Source organism: Sminthopsis crassicaudata, chromosome 2 (genome assembly GCF_048593235.1).
Source record: "Sminthopsis crassicaudata isolate SCR6 chromosome 2, ASM4859323v1, whole genome shotgun sequence".
NCBI classification, from domain to species: domain Eukaryota; kingdom Metazoa; phylum Chordata; class Mammalia; order Dasyuromorphia; family Dasyuridae; genus Sminthopsis; species Sminthopsis crassicaudata.
In genome coordinates, this window is record NC_133618.1 from 577,251,601 (window position 1) to 577,273,625 (window position 22,025).

At 38.5% G+C, this 22,025-nt stretch overlaps 1 protein-coding gene across 4 annotated transcripts in view; it reads right to left on the bottom strand.

Moving 5' to 3' along the window:
• The window catches only part of FBXW4 (F-box and WD repeat domain containing 4), a 118,720-nt gene extending 103,013 nt beyond the window's left edge, over positions 1-15,707 (bottom strand). For all 4 annotated transcript variants that reach the window (XM_074295389.1, XM_074295387.1, XM_074295388.1 and 1 more), the window contains exons 1-2: positions 15,361-15,707; positions 3,412-3,507 (exon numbers count right to left, since the gene is read on the bottom strand). In XM_074295389.1, coding sequence (XP_074151490.1) covers positions 3,412-3,507; positions 15,361-15,701 — 437 coding nt within the window. In that variant the 5' untranslated portion in view covers positions 15,702-15,707. The remainder of the gene's footprint in view (positions 1-3,411; positions 3,508-15,360) is intronic.
• Between the last annotated feature and the right edge of the window lie 6,318 nt (positions 15,708-22,025).

The window sequence follows — 22,025 nt, forward strand, 5'->3', positions numbered from 1 at the left end:
AAAGAATTCTAAGATTTCATTTCACACCTAGTAAATTAGCAAGGATGATGAAAATTGGGAATAGTGAATATTGAAAAGGCTTTTGAAAAGATGGGCACACTAAGACACAGGTGTGGAGTTTAAATTGGTCCAATCACATGGAAAATAATATGGAATTTTTTAATATTCATACTCTTTGATTTAGATTTATGCTCCCCAAAAAGTCAAAGACAGAAAGGTCTCACATATACTAAAATATTCATTGCTGCACTTTGTTGTGATAGTAAATAACTAGAAAATACATAGCAACCTGTTGATTGAAGGACAATGAAGCAAAAAGTGCTACACTATTTACATGAAGCTTTCTCATCTACATACTCCTTCAGCTATTAGTGCCTTCTCAAAAATCATCTTATGCCTATTTTGTACATTTGCATATCTTATGTCTATTTATGTACATGTAGATAATCTATACTATCTACATGAAACCTTCTCATCTATACATTCCCTCAGCTATTAATGCCTTCCTCTCAAAAATCATCTTATGCCTACTGTATATTTGTACATCTTAGGCCTATCTTATGCCCTGTCTCCCAGGGCTAGAGGATAAGTTTTTTTAAAACTTCTGACTTTGTAACCCTAGTGTCTATGACCATTATTGACATGTAATAGGTGCTTAATAAATGCTTATTCATTGATTGCTTGATAAGAATATTACTGAACTATATGAAGCTACTGATAATGATATGAAGAATTCAGAGAAATATGCGAAACTAACCCAGAAGAACAAGGAAACTACTGCAACAAAAGAAATCAAAAGAATAAAATGAAATTGAATAGTACATAATTTTAATGATAAAATTTAACCCTAGATAAGAATTAAGAAAATATAATGTCATGCAGAGATGGGGACTGTGGGTATGAAATATCATATATGCTGTCAGATGTAACTGATGTGTTGATTAGCTTTGCTAATCTAGTTTGTTGTTTTTGTTTTTTTTTTTTTTAATCTTTCCCTGAAGGCAGAAGACTCATCTTCCTGAGTTCAAATCTGACCTCAGATACTTGCTAGCTGTGTGACCTTGGACAAATTACTTCACCTGCTGCCATCAGTTTCCTCATTTGTAAAATAAGCTGGAGAAGGAATGGCAAACCACTCTAGTATCTCTGCCAAGAAAACTCCAAATGGGGTCACCAAGAGTAGGATATGACTGAAAAACAAAAAACTCATTGGGCAGGAAAGGGCAGAGGAATATATATTCACTTATTAAACCCTTACTATGTGTCAGGCTGAGGTAGCTAGATGGCTCAAGAAGCAGCTAGACAGGTCCAAGGTTACAGGTCTGAGCATAGAGCCTAAAAGACCTGAGCTCAAATCCGGTCTCAGACACTTGCTAGCTATGTGATTGTGGGAAAGTCATTAGAACTACGTTGGCCTTAATTCACTGGGGAAGCAAAGGCAAACCACTCCAATAGCCTAGTCAAGAAAACCCCAAATTGGGGGGGGGGTGCAGCTAGGTGGTGCAATGGATAGAGCACCAGCCCTGAAATCAGAAGGACCTGGGTTCAAATCTGACCTCAGACATATAACAATTCCTAGCTGTATGACCCTGGGCAAGTTACTTAACCCCAATTGCATCAGTCAAAAAAAAAAAAAAAATGGATAAGAAAACCCCAAATGGAGTCACAAAGAGCAGAATACAACTGACCAATTCAACAACAAATGGACACAATGCTAAGTACTAGGGATACAAAAACTGGTAAAAGATGGTCCCTGATTTCAAAGAGCTCACAGTCTAATGAAGGAGACAATGCATGAGCAACTGCATATGAGCAACATACACAAGATAAATTGTAGAAAGGTACCAGTATTAAGGAGTAAGAAAAGCCACTTACAGAAGGCAGCAGAGATTTGAAGGAAGTCAGGAAAGTTAGGAGGCAGAAATGAGGAAGGAGAAGGAGAGAGTTCCAGGCATTAAGGACAAGCAATGAGAATGCCTAGTCAGAGATGAAGTATCATATCTGAGGAACAACAAGAAGTGTCTTTGGACTGCAGGGTACATGGCGTAAGTAAAGAAGTGTTAAGGAATAAAAGACTGGAATTGTAATTGGGCAGATTATAGGAGCTTTAAAAGACAAGAATTTTATATTTGATCCTGAAAGCAATAGTGAGGTACTGAAGTTGACTGAATAGGTGGGTGACATGGTCAGACTTTCATTTTAGGAAGATTACTCTGAGAGCTGGCCTGGAATGGGAAGAGGGTTAAGGTAGAGACTCACCAGCAGGTTCCTGAAATAAACCAGGTGTAAGGTGATAATGGCTTATATCAGGGTAGAGAGAAGGGAGTGTACATAAGAAGCAGTGAAGCTAGAAATGACAAGATTTGGCAAATGATTAGATATGAGGGGTAAGAAAGAAAGGGAGGAATTTAGGATGATACCTAGGTAGTGAGACCAAGTGATTGGAAGATGGACAATAAAAGGGAAAACGAATGTGGAAAGAAAAAAGTATCTTTCTTTTTTTTTCTTTTTTTTTTTTTTTTGAGGCAAGGATAGCAGATGTGGATCTCCTCATAAATCACCTATCACCATCATAGGAATGTATATTATCACCATTACCATTAACCACAGCAATAGATCATGACAAGGTAACCAATGCGATTTAGAAGCAAAAGCAAAAGGATGAATTATGAAACACATGGTTTCTTCCTATAACCATTACCTTTGGATAATAACCTGATCTCCTTTTGCTGCAGATATATGAATAAGTAACAATAGTTCTCAATTATAGTTACTCTCCTCTTGGGAAAAAAAAATAAAAGATAGATTTCTGAAATGACACCTGCCAAGAATAAATGAGCTTGAGGTTTCTGTTCCCCATTGCTTTTGATCAACCAACAAGTATTTGTTGAATGACTGCTGTAACCCCAGCATTGTAGGTCCTTTTAAGAGTAAAACATGATTCTGGCCTTCTGAAGTTTACAATTTAACTAGAAAAACAAAATTAGCATACATGAAACAATTAGAGAACAATTACTGCCAAGGAAAAAAAAGATGGCATTATCAGCCCCTTTCTAGTCTTCACCACAAAGTACAACTTCGATAGTGTGGGGAGCAACATGTCCAATTCATTTACATTCTATTTTGCCTTTTTACAAAAGGAGGTGGGAAGGAGATAGGCAGTTAGTGAAAGACTTAAACGACAGTAAAACAAGATGGATCTGGTTACTAGCTTCATCATTCACTGTTCAGTCTTCCTTCTGGCAAACTGGCAAGGAACACCTCTGCCCTTTTGGACCCCTTCTGTGGGGTTCTTGGCCTTCTTGACAAGAAAGGCCAGCCAAACTACAACTGGGTCGGTTTTTTGTCTTCCAACATGACCCCATTAGCCAGTGCCCCTGGAAGCTCTGAAAGAGATAACAGGCTACTTGCTTGCGTCTCCACTTGAGCAATGTTCCCTGTCGGCAGCGCCCCCGTCTCCAGTTCTGTGAGACCTTCACTCTCTCCTTCACTGGAATGTTGGTCACCCTGTATATAGAGGAGAGAATAAACAATATAAGTCACCAAGGCCTCTCTCTACACTCAGAAAAAATTCCCAAGGATCACCTCCAGGCCACAAGGAGGATACAAGACCTCCCAGAGAGATCTGGATTTGGGTACAACAGTAACATAAAGAATAACAATCAGGGAAAACATTAGAACCCTGATGAATTCAGTGACCCCAAGACACATATTGAGAATGGTCAGTGTGTTGGTTTGTTATGCTTAACTGTATTTCTGTTCGGGAAGGAGAAGAGATATTAGGAAGTTGGAGTAAATTTTCTTTAATTTGTTAATAACTCATTCATTTAAAAACAATAAATAAATACAGAAGCTAATAATGAAGTATGGAAAAGTTAGAAAATAGAAGGCAGCAACAATTCCAAAGATTTGATCTTTACAGTAATTCTTTGGGGTAAAATAAGACAGAGAGTTCTAGTTCTGTTTTTTGGATGAGAAGAATGAAGCTTAGCAAGGCTGCCTCCTGGCCATATAGCTAGGGAAAAACCAGGGGAAAAAAAGAATATAGCTCTTATAATTCCAAGACTAATATTCTTTTTATTGTAAATACTGCTGCTTAAATAAGATTTTTGACTAACAAATCCCTTTCACATTTAAAAGAAGTGATTTTTTTTTTTTTAATGGTAGGAAATTGTAGATAAGCAAACATCTGGATGGGGCAATAGTAAAGAGAGCAGCAGGCTTCTGAGTTAAGAAGATCTGAATTTAGATCCACTTCAGACACTTAGTGACCATGCCTGGGATAGTCCATTCCTTTCCCAAAGCTTCAATTTTCTCATCTGCAAAAGAAGGCAATAATGCCTAATAAGGGTTGTTGTGGTCATCAACCAGAGATGACATAAAGTGCTTTGCAAACTTTAAAGTGTTATATAAATGCTTGTTTTTATTAATGTTATAATAGTGATTATTAGTTCATTTTGTGTGGCATACTAAATTGAGACATAGAGCATACTCAAAAAAATTAGCACAAGCTATATACCCTTTCTTATCTCTACCCTCAGCTCTCTGCTATCTTGGTGACACTTCCCCAAAGGTTAAGGTAAGGTACTTTCCTCCACCAAGACAACCTTGCCCCCCAGGAGCTCAGCAAGAAATTTTCAGAGCTACAGCAAAGGAAAAGTGCTATTTTGATTAGGAGAAATTTTCTTATCCTCTCTTCCCAAATCTTAAACTTACCCATGCCTACCCATGGTCCTTTAAGCTTTCTATTACTGAGTTTGGCTTTTACATATTAAAAAATAACTCCTGGAAAATGGCAACTCTATAAACTTCTTTCTCATTTAGTTCCAAATTACACAAAGGTTGTACATATAATTTCTCTAATTATTACTAAGTATTCTCCTTATGCCTATAAAGAATTTTACTGATTTCAATTCCTTCAAAATCAGAAGTACTGATCAAAATCTCTCTGAAAATCAGCAAAAGGAAGATGGGGAAGAAAACAGTAGGAAAAGAATCTAAGAAGACAAGAGCAGGTGCTCATTGGAATTCAAAAATGGCTTTGCTCAGATCCCTGAGATGCCCTCCAGCTTACTTCTCCAGAACAGTTATAGGTGTAAAAGTAGGGAGAGGCAACCAAAAATGATTAGTCCCCAGTAAATAAACATCTCACATAGCTGTTAATGCACGTCGGAATCTCTAACTTGGCCTCTGGCCTGCCTGGATTTCCATTTTCCCAGCCCTCCTTCTTTAGCCTGGGGCTCATTTTTCCACTCTTGGTTCTCCCCCACCCACCCACTTCTTCTCCCTCTACCACACTTTCCGGCACTTAGTCACCATTCTAATTTGACTGCATTCCTGGGCACATAACCTATTTTAAACAAAAACAACACAACACATACAGTGAGTCTGCAGTGGGGTAGAAATTAATTTAGGAAGTAATCTAAAGTTTCTCCTTTCTTTTCATGACCTTTAGTACCTTGTGCCCTTCCCCCCCCCCAAAAAAAAAAACCCAAAGCAAATAAACCTAGCCTGATATATATGATATTAAAACTGAAAAACAAGCAAAGGGCATTGAAGAGAAGTAGCTTAAAGGGTGCTACCAAAGAAATGTATGATTGAGAGAAAAGATGGCTTGGTCAAGAGAACTGAGGAAAGCCTCTCAGCTTTGAAGAACTTATGGGAGAACATGGATGAGTTCCACTAAATGGACAAGCATAAATGAGTTGCAAACGATATGTTGGAGGTAAGACTCACCCTTATAAAATTATAAATCTACTGAAATATGGAGAGAGACAGAGACAAAGAGAAAGTAAGACAGAGAAATATATAGCCACAATATAGATATATCAATATCCATATATAGATAAAAACATATATGTGCAGCAATACTTCAATAGTCTGTTTTCAGAAATGTGAGCCACTATCATCATTGGTATAAATTACAACTTTTCCATCTTAGTTAATAGTGTTAATATGGCAAAATATTCATCACTTAAGGAACTTCAAACTTAACTAGGCTAATTTCACCATCAGCTGCACACTAACAGAGTGAGCCATTTTGTTTGGTTATTTTTCGGCCATGTCTGACTCCTTGTGACCCTATGTTGGATTTTCTTGGCAAAGATATTACCGTGCTTTGCCTGCTTCTCCAGCTCATTTTACAATGAGGAAACTGAAGCCAGCAGGATTAAGTGACTTGTTCAGGGTCACACAACTAGTAAATGTCTGAGACCAGATTTAAATTTAGGAAGATGAGTCTCCCTGACTCCAATCCTGGCATTCTATCCACTGCTTCATTTACACAGTCACAATTACCTTCCACTAAAATCTACTCCAACTTGCATGAACTGATGCTAAGAGAAGTGAGTAGAATCAAGAGAACATTGTACAAAACAACAAGATTATGTTGATCAGCTATGATGGACATGACTCTTTTCAACAATGAGATGATTCAGGCCAATTTCAATACACTTGGGATGGAAAGAGCCAACTGCATCCTGAGTGAGGACTATGGGCACTGAATGTGGATCACAATATAGTATCACAATATAGTATTTTCATGTCTTTTTGTTGTTTGCTTGCTTTTTTTCCTTCTCATTTTTTCCCTTTCTGATCTGATTTTTCTTGTGCAGCATGATAAATGTGGAAATATGTTTAGAAGAATTGGAGACATTTAATCTATATTGGATTACTTGCTGTCTAGGGGCCGGGAGAGGAAGAAAGGAAGAAAAAATATTTGGAACACAAGGTTTTGCAGAGATAAGTGATGAAAACCAACTTTGCATGTATTTTGAAAATAAAAATCTATTATTAAAATTTTTTAAATAATTTATCCATGGCCATAAAAAAATAAAATCTGCTCCAATGACTCATCAAGACAAGAAAGTAACCCTAACTCCTCAAAGGCTATGCCAATAGACCACAATTCTGGGCAGGATCTACAAAACTGGAAAGGTTTCTGGTACAGGTCCAGTAACAAACTGTATATCTCTCATCTAAGGAATAGCCTAGGTTAGTTTGAGAAGAAGGATCATCATGAGGAAGACAACAGAACCATGAATTTTCCAGGCCCAGCAATTCTTGAAAGGTTATCTACTAAGAACCCTCAAAGACAACTACAAAGTTATAAAAGAATTAGACATTAGTTTACCCTTATATTTAGTTTAGAAAGAGCACAGCAGCCAAGAAAATTGGGCTAATTAAGGAATGCCTGTGTCAACATAGGCATCACTATGAAGGCTTCCATTATTTAGTGCCACTACACCTACCCAGACCTCCCTTCTCATATTTTCCCTTTCAACTGGGCCATCAACTGTCCCCAAAACTGAATGACAGTAATGAAAGTCCAGCAGTACCTTTTCTGGACAATACAATCATCTTCTTCTGAAAATTACTTTTGGTCTTTGGGATCCCAAATGGGAATAGGAATAAACACGCAAGCTATGGTTCCAAGAAGGAAGAACTGATTAAGAATCCATACATACTTCTTAACTTCACAGAATGGCATTGATCCAGGACTTCCTGAGGGGAGGTAAGATTGGGACTGGCAACACTAATCCTACTATTTTAAAATTTTGTTACTATGACATATATTAATACTTCAAGCAGGTTCTCAGTCTAAATGACTAGGCTTGAAATTCATTTTTGACTCTACAAAGCTGGTTGTGGAAATGGAAAAAACATATGCCAGCTGCTGTCTAAAAAGATTTTAACATCTTTAGGACATTAAGATAAAGTCAAACAGCAGGCAAGATAGAAGAATGAGAACTTCTCCTTTAATACATTTGTTCTGCAGAGAAATTCCCTTCCAACTCACTGTGTATATTATTAGAGTACTCTTTTACCTCATCAACATGCCCTTACAAAATGAAAATTCAAAGAAGCCTGAGAAGTTAGGGTTTTGGTGTTTGGGTGAAATAAGGAGAGCTGAAAGAAGAAAAGAATTTGAAAAAGAGCTAAAAGGCAAGGAGTCCATCATTTATTACAATGAAACAGCTTTCCAGGAAAAAAAAAATACATCTCAATATATTTACTATAAAGCAATTTCATTTCCCCCTCCCTCCTATTACCATCACCTGCCTCACCCCTCCCTTCATTCCACCCCAAAATCCCACAGCTTGTAGATTTCCTCTCATTCTTGGCAGTTACCAGAAGAAACATAATACCCCCTTTGGGTAGTTCCCACCAGCTGCTTAAGAAGAGAGGGGAAGGTATCCTATGCTACCTCTAGAAGAGACCATCCCCAAATTCCTTCCAAGAATATTACAATCAGTGACTATTAGCTCCCTGATGTCAAGGAGCTATTTGGCAATGTAGTCCCAGAAATAATACTATCCCTCAATCCCAAAAAGTCTGCTTTTGGTCTAAGCTCTTGTTTTTCTTTCCCAGCTTATACTTTCAGTCAAAAAGCATCTTTCTCACTCTATTTCCATAACCTGACCAGGCAGTGTATAACAACTAGTGGTCAAAATGCCATTTGCTAGGTTTTTTAATCAACTATTTCCAAGTTGGTTACCATATAGCAAACTGAGATTCAATGTCATTCCCTTCACTTCCAATCTCTTGCTTTTCAGATGGCAAGAAATCAAAAGCCTCAATGCACACAGTCCTTCTATATCATATCTCTTCATCCACCTACCCCCCAAACATATGTAGATACCTAATACAACACAAAGAATACTTTTCAGAATGTAAACCTATGCAGTAGAGAAGAACAAGACATCCAGTTAGCCCTCAATCCCTTAGTAAAGACCACCAACAAAGAAGTTCATGAGTGTCAATTGTGGGCAGAGGCAGTTTCTCTCTATACTAGACAGAAACTGAACAGAGCCTCCTGCGTCATTTCCCAAAGGCAACAGCCGGAGTTGAGTGAAGACCGTGAAAACTGTACAAGAGCTGAAGGAGAAAATATAATGTAAGGAATGATTCTGAATCAGGAGCAGAGGAAGGAGGAGGGATGAACTAGGTGACCCCAAATGTCTTTTCCATCTCTAACTCCTATGATTCTTTGACCTCCAATTTTGTGCTGCGGACAAAGAATGGAAAGTCAACAGACGAAGTAGTGTTTTGAAAGTGCCTGGCAGTCTGCTCTTGTCATTTAGTTACTGCCTCTTGTATTTTTTAAGGTGTCTCCAAACCTTGTCTTCATTTCACAGTTGTCACCTTTCTCAATAGTCTGAGCTTATGTCAAATGCCAACAAAAAAAAAAAAAAAAAAAAAAAAAAAAAAAAAAGGAGAAAAAGAAGAAGAAGAAGAAAGCAAAAGAGAAGGAATGTGCTGGCAATTAATTGTAGACTAAAAAGAGGCAAGCACTGGGACCAATTGGGTGGCCTGGACTTCCAGGGAGGGCAACTTGAATAGAGAGAAGCAGGTCAAAATGAAATACGGTACTGACTTGTAAGCTAAGAAAAGATTGGTCAAACTTTTTTCAAAAGGCAGTCTTCTGTCTGGAGATGGTTGCTGGTCATCTAGAAAGAAGCTGACCCATCTTGAGGAGGAAGGAACTTGTTGTTATTCAGTGTATCTAACTAATACTATTTCTATTGGATTGAAGTAAGAATTGAATAAGAACTAATGCTTACAATTAAGCAGGTCTGGTCATGAGAGACACTTCTCCAACTTGGAATTGAACCAAAACTTTGGATTCATTAAGAATTCAATATTCTAATAAATCATAGGCAAATTATGAAACAGGCAAAAATCTACTATCCATTAAGCAAGTTTATTCTTTTGTTGGTTGCTAAAACATACAAGGTTGTTGGGGGTTTTAAGTATGTATTAGAGGAGTATATATATTTTTCATCCAAATTTCAACTTCTCATCTTCTCCCTAGCTCTAAAATAATGTTACCTTCATTTTCCCTAAACTTCCCAAATTTTTATCAAAGTCCAGTTTCAAAAAAAATAATCTATATATGCACACATCTCTTTTAGTTTTAGCCTAGGAACGAGGGCTAAATTATTCTGAACCAAAAACCAAATCAGTTTCAGAGTTACTCTGAGTTTTTTTGTGTTTTAATTCAAAAAATTCAAAAAATAAAATGAAGATCTAGGAGAATTTTCAAAGAAATTAAGATTTAGATAGAGGGAACAAAAGAAGATGAAAAAACAAGAAGGATAACTGTCCCCACCCTGTTCATCTGTTCATAAAATCAGAGTCTGAAAGGACCTCAGAAGCCAACCTTTGACTGACCAAAAAATCCCTTGACAAGTGGTCATCAAGCTTAAACCTCTAGTAAAGAGGAAACTACTATCTCCTGAGGCAGTCCATTCCATTTTTGGACAGCTCTAATTGTTAGGAAGTTTTTCCTTACATTGAGCTGAAATTTACCTTTCTGGAGTCCAAAGCTCCTGCTCCTGCCCTCTGGGGCCAAGCAGAACAATTCTTCTTCCACATGACAGCTTTTCAAATACTTGAAGAAAGTTATCACACTTCCTACCTTAAGTTTTCTTTTTTCTTTTAGCTAAAAATCTACCAACATACATAGTTAATTTATTTTTGTGGGGTTTAAGGATCTCAATATACTACTATGATCCCAAAAGTATGGAAATATTTTCTAACTTTCAGGCTAGGACTGGAAAAGCCTTAAGAAAGATTGAATTGTTTTATTTTGCTTTTTCCCAAAATTCTGGAAGAGGCCATTTCTCAAATCTCATTTGCTGTTGGAGATATTTCCCCCACTTTAATTTGCTTCCTGCCTTCACAGGTGTATTGTTTTATTTATTTTGAGTACGTAAATTGAACTCTGCTTTTATTAAATCACAGAAACCATTAAACAAGGCCTTTAGGGAAAAGAAAAGAAAAAAAAAAAAAAAAGACAATAAATACATCCAAAAAACAACTCTTTGGTTGAACTGGCTGGCTCTCTTCAGCAGATAAACCTGAAAAGGGCCCAAGTCACTGAAGTTTGGTGACTTCTGAGAAACACTGGCTAAATTCAAAAGATAACCAGCCAACAAAGTCTTCTGTATTTTGAGATAGGAAGAGAAACTTTATGCTGGGTTTTTTTTTTTTTTAATTGCTCTTAGGTTCAATTATTTTAAAAACAAACAAACACACAAAGCTTATCTGTTTCTATCTCTTCACTCTGGATGTTAATCATCACTGAAACGGATACCCCAGTCACAAAAAGTTCCACACGTTCAGTCTTAGTGCAAGAAGGAATGAATTAATGAATGAACATGCCAGTTAAATACAATTTAATAACTTTACTACCTTATAGTTGCATTTTTTTAATGTTTCACTGATGTTTTCAGTATTTTTTAAACCACATTCACTGCCCAGTAATAAATATTCTCTACTTCTTAACATTTTTACTCAATTCTATCACACTTGGCTTGGAAGACTACCCCTAACAGATTCTAAAGTATACTAAAATTAAAATTTAATTTTGAAACACTGTATTCTTTTGCTTGTGGTGTTTGTATTTTTGAGAGATTTTTATTGAGGATTATAAGGTTATAAATCCCACAAATTTATCAACTTCTTTAAAATCCCAATCTAGATTGTTAACTGTTTGGCGTTTCCAGGTGTAAACTTTGTTCTTCCACCTGTTACCTTGGCTCCCCCCCCCACCATTATGAATTTTAGTTAAATTTCAATTTCTGGTTCTAATGCACTAAACCAGGCTGATTTCCCAAATTCCTCAAGGAAAACTTAAAAAGCTACTAGAAGAGACATTTGCTTAGCGCTGATTATTATATTCAAAATACTTATATTTCCCAAAGTTTCATAATACCTTCCAAAAGGACCAAACAAAACTGTTTTCAAGGAAAATTTTCAATGTCCGCCAGAAAAAATATATAACCACATATTGTGAGGTGCATATGATCAACAATGTCCATTGTTTGGGAAAGAACTCAAAAGCAGGCAAATTATTTTTTCAGGTTTTTTAGGTTTTGTTTTTTAAGTGCCCAAAATGCCTCTGAGCACAATAGTAAGGCCATTAACAAATCAAAAGGAGTCAGAGCAGTTCATCTTAATCAACACAGCCATGATCAGTTAGAACAACCAAACAACTACTTAGCCCTGGGCCGGAAGGTCAGTAAACCAGATCCCTTTGTGTTTCCTTGGGGCTAAGAAACAGGGTACCTTAAAGATGAGAGTCCAAGCCCACAGATACCCCTGCAGTATTTGAAGTAACTCCACGTATTCTAGCTAAAGAATCAGGGCAGGTTTGAAATTAATCTCCCTTCCCATCTTCTAAAAACACTCCCAAACCTCAATTTCATTTGATAGGCTGACTTGAAGTAAAATACTTAAAAGTTATCAAATTGAACAAAATGAAAGTTTTGTTTTCCTCCCATTAAAAGGCATTCACTTGTTCAGTCTGGGGAATGGAAAGGGGGGAAAGGAGGTGGGGGAATGACACAATGCATAAACCAGCTGTCTCACTCTATCTTCACAGAGGTATGATTCTCACTACATATTGAAACCTGGGGAAGACCACAAGCCTTTTTTCTCCAAAGAAGACAACCACCTCTGGCAGCTTATCACCCCTACTGCAGCTGTCCAGAAACAGACCACACTGATAAACACTCTCCCCACCTGTTGTAGCATATATGACTTTTTCCCTGAACTCAGAAAGGAGCACTGACCTTGCTCTTGATCAACTGCTATATTAAAACAACTTCCCTGGGAGACCAGAAATACCTCACCAGAGGACACAGGACCCAACTAATAAATAATAAAGCCATAATCAGTGCTCAGCATCTAGTATAGTGACTTGCACATGATAGGTACTTTAATAAATATCTGTTGAAAGAAATAAACCATAGCACTTTAATGCTGGCAATGTTAATTTGGCATTCACAGTACTTAGCCTTCTTAGTCCCCTCCCTTTCAGAAGTAGATTAGAGAAAAAAAATGAAGCTAACACTTTCAAGCTATGATTTTAATTACAGGAAAGGAAAGAAAATCAACCCTTTTCTTGGACTGGGCTCCAGTCATTTTAATCAGCTTTCCTTATGGGTAATCTTCAGAAAAAGTGTTTTAGTTATATGGAATAGGGGATAGTTATATAGATATATGGGTAAGTGACCCCCCCAAAGGTTGGACATAGCACTCTCCACTGTAGCCAGCCCAACTGAAAAGGTCATCAATTTCCATTTTCAGTGTCAATTAAACTATGCCATGTCCAGGAAACATTTTCTATTATAGGTCCCAGAGTTCCATCCTTCCTGCCCTCTTCTCACAGACAAAACAGCAACATATAGATATATCTTATTAGTGTATATATATATATATATATATATATACATATCTCCTATGTAGCATATGTGGCTATATAACCAGTCCTAGAACACAAGCAGCATTCCATCCACCTTCTTGTGTCCTAATGGGTACAGAAGTATGGCCCAAGAATAAATTTTCTCCTCCAGAATTCTAAAAGTTGTGCCTATGCCTGGACCAAAGTAAGAGTTATGGAAAGCTTCTCAAGATCCAGATTCCCTTGTGAATACATCCAGCCATTCTGGAGAGCAATTTGGAACTATGTTCAAAAAGTTATCAAACTGTGCATACCCTTTGACCCAGCAGTGCTACTACTGGGCTTATATCCCAAAGAAATACTAAAGAGCGAAGAGGGACCTGTATGTGCCAAAATGTTTGTGGCAGCCCTTTTTGTAGTGGCTAGAAACTGGAAGATGAATGGATGCCCATCAATGGAGAATGGTTGGGTAAATTATGGTATATGAAGGTTATGGAATATTATTGCTCTGTAAGAAATGACCAGCAGGAGGAATATAGAGAGGCCTGGAGAGACTTACATGAACTGATGCTGAGTGAAACGAGCAGAACCAGAAGATCGCTGTACACTTCAACAACAACGCTGTATGAGGATGTATTCTGATGGACGAGGCCCTCTCCAACAATGAGATGAACCAAATCAGTTCCAACAGAGCAGTAATGAACTGAACCAGCTACACCCAGCGAAAGAACTCTGGGAGATGACTATGAAACACTACATAGAATTCCCAATCCCTCTATTTTTGTCCGCCTGCATTTTGGATTTCCTTCACAGATTAATTGTACACTATTTCAAAGTCCGATTCTTTTTGTTCAGCAAAACAACTGTTTGGTCATGTATACATAGATTGTATTTAATTTATACTCTAACATATTTATTGTATTGGTCAACCTACCATCTGGGGGGGGGGGAAGGAGGAGAAAAGTTGGACGGAAGGTTTTGCAATTGTCAATGCTGAAAAATTACCCATGCATATAACTTGTAAATAAAAAGCTATAATAATTTTTTTTTTAAATTAAGATATATCCAGATTCCCAGGCCACACTCCCACTGTAGCCATTTCTTCATATCTAACTAAATGCTCCCTGGCTATGAAAATATTTAATGGTTCTTTGTTTATCCACAACTAAATCTGTAATACTAGTAAACGATAGCCCAGATACGATGCCTGAGCCCCTAGCAATTTGTAAGACTCAAGGGCAAAGGGGCCGGGAGAAACCAGAGCCACACTCAGAGCTGGTCTGCCCAGCTAGTTCTCCCCCTCCTCACATACACCCGCCCCTTTTCAGATTGAAATAATGAAGGAAGCTTCAGCCCTGAGCGCTGGGTGAGAATCTAACGAGGAGATCTTTTAAGCTGGATTTTATCTGACGGACAGGCTAAGAAATGAAAGATTATTTTTAGGCAACCTCTGAGAAGACTACATTAAAACCATCTCAGAAAGGGTTATTTTAAGGCAGTCAATTTGGGAGAATCTCAGGGTTTGCTGCATTTAAAAGGCTGGTGCATTGCTGATGGAGTTCTGTACTTGGAGGGGAGAGCCCCAAATTCAAATCCGACTTCAGAGAGTTGAAGCCGTGTGACCCTGGATAAGTCATTTAACACACCTTGTTTCCTCATCTGTAAAATGGGTTAATAATACCACCTACCTCGCCGGACACTCAAGTACCACGAGAATGCTATAGTTGTGGGGCCCTCATCCGGGAGGCATGTTTTGAAAGGAGTCTCAAAGCGGAGGGTATTAGGAGAGACTCTCAGAAGAAATTCATTTCAATGGTTCCCGGGGGGCAGATGGGGGTATTCTAAGGGGGGTATTCTGGAAGGTCTGGGCCACTCATTCGAAGGGATCCCAGGGCGGGTCATTTTGAGGAGGGGCTCAGCGAGGTGGCCAGTGGGGAGAAGGACCAATTAGAGGATTTAAGGGGAGCTCACAGCGGGAGGCGCTGAACTTCGGGGAAGGGAAACAAACACAGCAGGGGACAGCGGAGCCGGGCCCAGGCGGCTCCCTAGCGACCACACCCCCCGCCGAGCCCAGCTGGGGGGAGGGGGCAGCCGCCAGACTAGGCCCCGCGTCCCCGCTCTTTCCCCGGGCCCGGGCCCGAGGCCGGGCGGGACCGGGAGGGCGCGCTTACAGGTCGGTGCCGTGCGGAGTGAAGCCGGAGTTGAGGCAGGCCCGGGCGATGGGGCGCCACAGCAGGTCGCGGCTGGTGAAGCGCTGCAGGCGGCGGGACACCTGGCCCAGGCGGCCCAGGGCCTGCGAGTCCAGGTAGGAGCAGATGAGCAGCAGCAGCTCCTCGGGCAGGCGCCACAGCGGCGGCCCCGGGCCGGCTCCGGGAGGCCAGGCCTCTGCCTCCGCCGCCTCCGCCCCGGCCCCGGCCCCGGCCCCGGCCGCCGCCTGCCCCGCCTCGGCCTCGCCGTCCGTGTCGGCGTCCGCCGCCTCGCCGTGGGGGCCCGGGGTGCCCCTCCTCCCCATGAGGCCAAAGCCCAGGGCCCGGCCGACCCGCCGCCGCCGCCGCCGCTCACAAGGACCCGGAGCCGGAGCCCGAGCCCGAGCCCGAGCCGCGGCCGCCGCGGGGGGAAGGGGAAGGCGAAGCCATCCTGGCCCGAGTCACATGGGGCGGCGGGAGCCCGGGCCGCCGCCGTCGCTGCCGCCTGTCAATCACCGCCTCTCTCCCCCACCCCCGCTCCACTCCCCAGCACGGGGACTCCGGGCCCTTCGCCAGAGGGCGGGGACTGGGCCCCGATAGGCAAGGCCCTGCCCAGGTTCAAACCCCACCCCCCAACCCTGAGCAGATTCCTAAGAAGTCCCCCCCAAATGTGACCCCGCGTCCTCTCAATCGCCCTTGGAGGTGACCTTCTGATGTCTCGGGGTCGTGTGGGAGTGTGTCTGTGTCCATGTCCGTGTCTATGTCTCTGCGTGTCTGTCGTGAGCGGGAGAACGCTTGGAAGAGGGAGAAAGCATCCATCCCACCCCGCTCCACACTTAAAGCCCCCAGGGTAGTCTGCCCTGTGCTCGCCCCAGTGCTCTCACTGCCCCGCCAATTTCTTGTTTCTCGGTTCCCGTCCTGCTCCCCCTAGCTGTAAGCTCCTTGAGGGCAGAGACTGTCGCGCTCCTTCATTATCCCCTGCAAGCCTCCGAAAGGCATCGCCCCCACAAGGAGGACTATTTAAGAACTTCATGAATTGAAATAAGTCTTCTGGGTAGAATTCTCAGACCTGCAAAAGACTTCAGCTGTGAAGGATAATATCACGGTCTTTCCAAGTAGTCTCGTTTATTTGGGATACTGCAGGGGAAAAAAACCAAAACGGAATATAGAGATCAGACTTCTGCAAACACAATCCAATCTGTTATCTGCCTTCCCCCTTGGTCTTAACCCAGTTTCCGGGCAACAAAATTAAGGCAAAACCAAGAAATTCACCTAGATCAGGTCAAGGAGGTAAGTGAACTAGGACTGAAGATCACCCATGTGATTGAGTACTTTATCTAAAATATATTTAATGCCAGAAATCGGAAAGATTTTATATGATCTGCTTTTTGTTTTCCTTGTAGATCTGGAGTCCACGGTGTCCTAGTTACTGTACCTGTGGAAATGCCACTGGTCTCAGAAAGGTTAACCTGAAAAATCCCGCCACATTTCTGTCATTCCCCCTCCTAGAGCCTGTGTGATTAGTCAGCTAGTCAGAGTGCAGACCTGGAATCTGGCAGTGTCACAAGCTCAGTTTTTGATCTTGAAGGAGGAAAAAAGCCTAAACAAAAACTTTAGCCTCTCAGTGTCCTAAATCTGTAGTGAAAATAATACCTGCCTCTTCCTTACTTTGGGGGGATAAACTAGATGATCCCTGTAAAATGCTTTGAACTACTCCAAGAAAATTCCAAATAATCATCATAGGTCAAATTCCATTATAACAAATACCTTTACAACAAATCCCTTTGCATTAGAAATGGTTTTACAGAACCCAGCCCAAAGAGTGTTTCCTTATTTAAGGTAATATTCAATACAACAAATTTTCAGTACAACCAAAGAATTTAGACCTGCCCTTGAAGATTGTTGTAAAGAAATCTGACATGTTACAAAGCTATGGGGATGGCACATTCTCATTGTGCAAGAATTAGTGGCACAGGAAGTGTATCCAAATCCAGCTGAAAGGAACAAATCATGATTAGATGACAAATTCCAGTCATTCACGACACCCATCTTTATGAAAAAATGACCATAGTTTTTTTTAAATCAGAACTTTTCTGATTTTTCTCTCTCACACACACACACACACACACTAGAACAAATAAAACATTTAGATTAGAATTTGAAATTTTATGATTTCTCCAAGGAAGGGCAACAGTGTTCTGAAGACATTAATAGAAACTCCACTGGAAAATGTCAATACTAGCAATATTTTCCTTTTAACATTGTAAATACAAATTTTATATAGGTACCGAAAATACTTATATACAGAAAGCAGTTTTTCATCATGAAATTAGACCTAATGGCCTTTTTACTTCAGAATTTTCCTCTTTCCCTTTCCAACCCATTCCTTCATCCCACATGGACATTTTTGGGTTCCATCAATATATTTCAAACAGAGAAATGTTCTATGGCCAAGTAAATTGAGGAAACATTGTAGTATGCAGCAAGAATGTACTCAAAGCCCCGAAAATTTTGTCTCACCTCAAAGAAAAAGCTAAGTAATTTCTCCATGAATTTTTTTCTCTTCAAACATCCCTCTGAGGTTTAAATCAAGCTGGGAAAGGTTTGTTCCCTCCCAAAAAAAAGGATTTTCTTTTGTTCTTTTTAGGGAGTAGAAGTTTGGAGAGAGTCATGCAGTTAAAGAGCTTGTCGCAAAAGTAAATCTGGAACTTCTACTCAGGGAATTTTCTTAAAATATATTTACTCTCTCTAAAAGTATAACTATTAATATCTTGAAAAAAGAATACTTTAGCCTTCAAAAAAATCTCTGAAAGAAAGAGAACCAAAAAGAGAACTGTTCAATTCTTTTTCCCTCTCTTCTGTCCCTTACTATCTCTTTCTTTTTCCTCCTTTCCTTACTCTTATTTTCATCCCTTCACCCTCTAAATACTTGATTGCAATAAATATAATGAAACAGTAGGAAGGAAAAAGAGATTTAACTCTGATCTCAGAAAACCTTGTTCATATTTTGGTTCCTCCAACAAACAACCAACGGATCCTTGAACTTAATCTCTCAGAGCTTCAGTTTCTTCATCTGTAAAGTGGGAATAATAGTCGCCATATACTGTAAAAATGAAATAAGACAATGTATATAAAGTACTTTATAGAGAATTGTAAAGTGCTACAAAGATGTTAATTCTTGGTGGTCTTTCATGTGTCATATAACAATCATTTGGCAATTTTATTTTTAACTGGTGAGTTAACTGTAAACATTGAGCTTGTTTTTTTTAATTTTAGAATACCATAAATGTGGAAGACCATAAAAAAGAAAACTAATACACATTTCATGATATGTTGTTGTCTTTAAATCCTTAAAAAAGTCCTTTTATGCTTTTTTTTTCCATACAGATACAAAGTTTCTTTGCATTAACATGTGGATACACATTTAAAGAGTATTAATGTTGTTGTTGTTATAAGTAATAATTATGTGCTTGTGTAAAACTTTTCATAGATAATCTAAAAGTCAATAGACATTAATTAAGCCTTATTAATTATATGCCAAGTAAGAAATGCTAGGTTATTGCCATTATGATTTACATGAACTATGAGGCAGCCCAAGGTCTCAGGACAAGTATCAATTCTACTGATGCTTCCATTACTGTCACATAGTGGATCCTTAATAAATGCTTTTTGATTGAAGGTAGTGTGACCATTAGACAAACCCCCAGGATATTTCCAACTTATATATTTGTATATGTATTGTGTATATTTGTGTATTTATTTTATTTATTTATTTCAACCACATTTAAGGTACTGAATTAGAAGGAAAGTGAGAGGTCATCAAATCTTACCTTCTCATTTTGGAGAGGAGAAAACTAAGACCCAAAGAAGTTGAGTTATTTGACAAAAAGTCACAGAGCCATTAAATGATCCAAATCTTTTAGACTCCACACTTAAGGTTCTATCTACCATTACACATTGCCTCTCATCTTAGAGTTTAAATTTTGTATTTGAAATTAGGAGAAATAATCTGAAAGGATGGAAAAGGAATAAGTGATATTGTGTGCCATCATCTTTTGTCCCTATCAGATATTGGCTCAAATACTAACCCTTAGCCTTCCAGCCACAATAGGAAAATAATCAAAGAATTGAAGTACAGATAGTCTTCCAACACTATCTCAAACTCTCTTTTAATCAGGGAACTAGGAGACCAGCTTTCTCTCTCCCCACCTCTCCAAACTAGTGACTACTCATCCCCTCAAAGGCCCTTGATCTTAAAATGACTCTGCACCTGGCCTAACAAAGAGAACGGTTAAAAGATACAAGCTTCCTCCTTGCACCAAGTCCAAAAATATTAGCTGTGCCAAATTATCCAAAAGAAAAGGGGGGAAGTGACAAATCTGTCATCAGGAAGACCTGAGTTCAAATATAACTTCATACAGTATACGATCATGATCTTGAACTCTCTAAGCCTCAGTTTATTCTTTTGTATAATAATGATAATAATCACTGTATTATAAGTTTGTTGGGGGCTCAAATAAAATAACACAAAATTTTGCAAATTCTAAAGTACCATATAACTATCAGTTATTAATATTAAAGCATAAGTTTGAGATATAAAAACCCAAGTCCTTACCAAGGGTTTTTGGAAAGGAGTTTGGGCTCCTTTAATCCTTGTTTATTCCTCTATAAAATATGTCCATAAAAACAAAATAAAGAACTTGTTTTTTAGGTAATATATGAAGAAAAGAGAGAACAAGAGTTGGAAGGTGATCATCCTGGCTCTGCCCCTGACTTTCTGTGTGATCTTATGCAAGTTAATTTCTTTCTGCCACTTTCTTCATCTGTAAATGAGAGGATTGTATTGGATGATCTCTAAGGTCCCATATAATTCTGAAATCCTATGATTTTATGTTTTGAAGACAGAAGGTTAGGAAACCTAGCAGTAAATGAATGCTGTATTAAAAACATTAGAGTATCTAGTATGAAAAGAGAGTCAGGCTAAAATGTTTATTTTTCTGAAAAAAACTAAGTATGCCAATACAGTATCTTCTATCTTCTAAAATCTTATTGAAGTACTGCTGTTTGGTCTGTCATCTCTTAGATTCTAAATTCTATATTATATTTAGCACGAGGTTCTGCACATAATAGGAAGTTTAAAAAAATAGTTTGTTGAATACATTAATGGATGTTCCCAACTATTAATTTGTATTACTTTCTTTCATACACTTTAAAAAACATGATGATACCAAAGAAAAGAACTAAAAACAAAAACTATGCAAATTCAATATTTCTTTTTTTAAAACTTTCAATAGTATTTTTCCAAATACATGTAAAGATAATTTTCAACATTCATTTTTGTAAGACTGTGTTTCAAATTTTTATCCCTCTCTTACCTCCCAGCAAGTAATCTGATATAGGTTAGATATGTGTAGTTCTTTTAAACATATTTCCATATTTGTCATGAGCAAGAAAAATCAGGCCAAAAGGAACATGTTCAATATTTCAAAAGACTGCTGATTTAATTGGGCAATCTACTTTTGAAACAGATTAAACTCTCTTGATGCCTTAGTAGGCAGTTTAGAAGTTAACTAAAAAGTAAAATAATTAATCATCTAATAGGCAGTACATATATTCTGAAAGTCATTTTTCCAATAATTTTTAAAATCTTCTTTTGAGATTTTATTATAAAAATTGTACACATAAAAGAATAGTTTTTCTCAAGCTGTATCAATTCATGATATAATGAATCTTTATCCTTTCCTTGCAAATGCAAAGGAAAAATGTGTTCAAAGTGGTGCCCAGTGACCTTCCTGTGAAATACTCCAGTAAAAGAATAAACCTGTATTTAAAGTCTCCAGTCATCCAAAGTAACAGCTGTGCTAGAGGAATCCATTTTCCAAAGGAGGGATAACATCACCCCAGGACATAGTACTGACTTCACAACTGTGAAGAAAACAGACAACCCCAAGCATCAAAGTACTTTATTTTGTTGTTTAAGTGCAAATACTACTAATAATCTGGTGGTTAGTTTTTGTGGGGGTTTTTTTGTTTGTTTGTTTTTTTAATAGGGAGGAAGGAACAGTTAGAGGTTGATCATTTTAGAAATATTAACTCTAACTGTGTCTACAAAGCAGATTCCTAAGAAATATTTGCTACTTGAATAATGCCATCATTAGTCAGGCTGATGCATACCAGGGGAATAATGCATCTTTGTGTCAATAGGCAGTATTTAAAGTGATCTTGAGCAAAACATGAATTTCACCATTAGCCCTGGGCTCTATGAATAAAATCCTACATTGCTATGTGGCACAAGAGAGAAAAGTCTATAAAGTACCTTCAGGAATAAAAGAAGGTTCTTTAAATCTTGGTAGATGAAGCTGGCAAAAAATCAAAAATACAAAGATGGAAGGAACCTCAAATCCTAAAGAAATTTCTGAGATCATGATAGGATTTTTTTTTCTTATGGCTTTAAAATACTGATTAATTTTGGGAAAGGACATTTATAAGCAACCATCTAAAAAATGATGGTGTAAAATTGTTATTTTGGATGAACATTAAATTTCAGAGTTTAAATTTTCATTTTAAGTTTTTTTTTTTCAAAAGGAAAGAATAATTTCATTTTACAAAGCAAACAACCCTGTAAAGTTAATAGGGCAATCATCAATCGA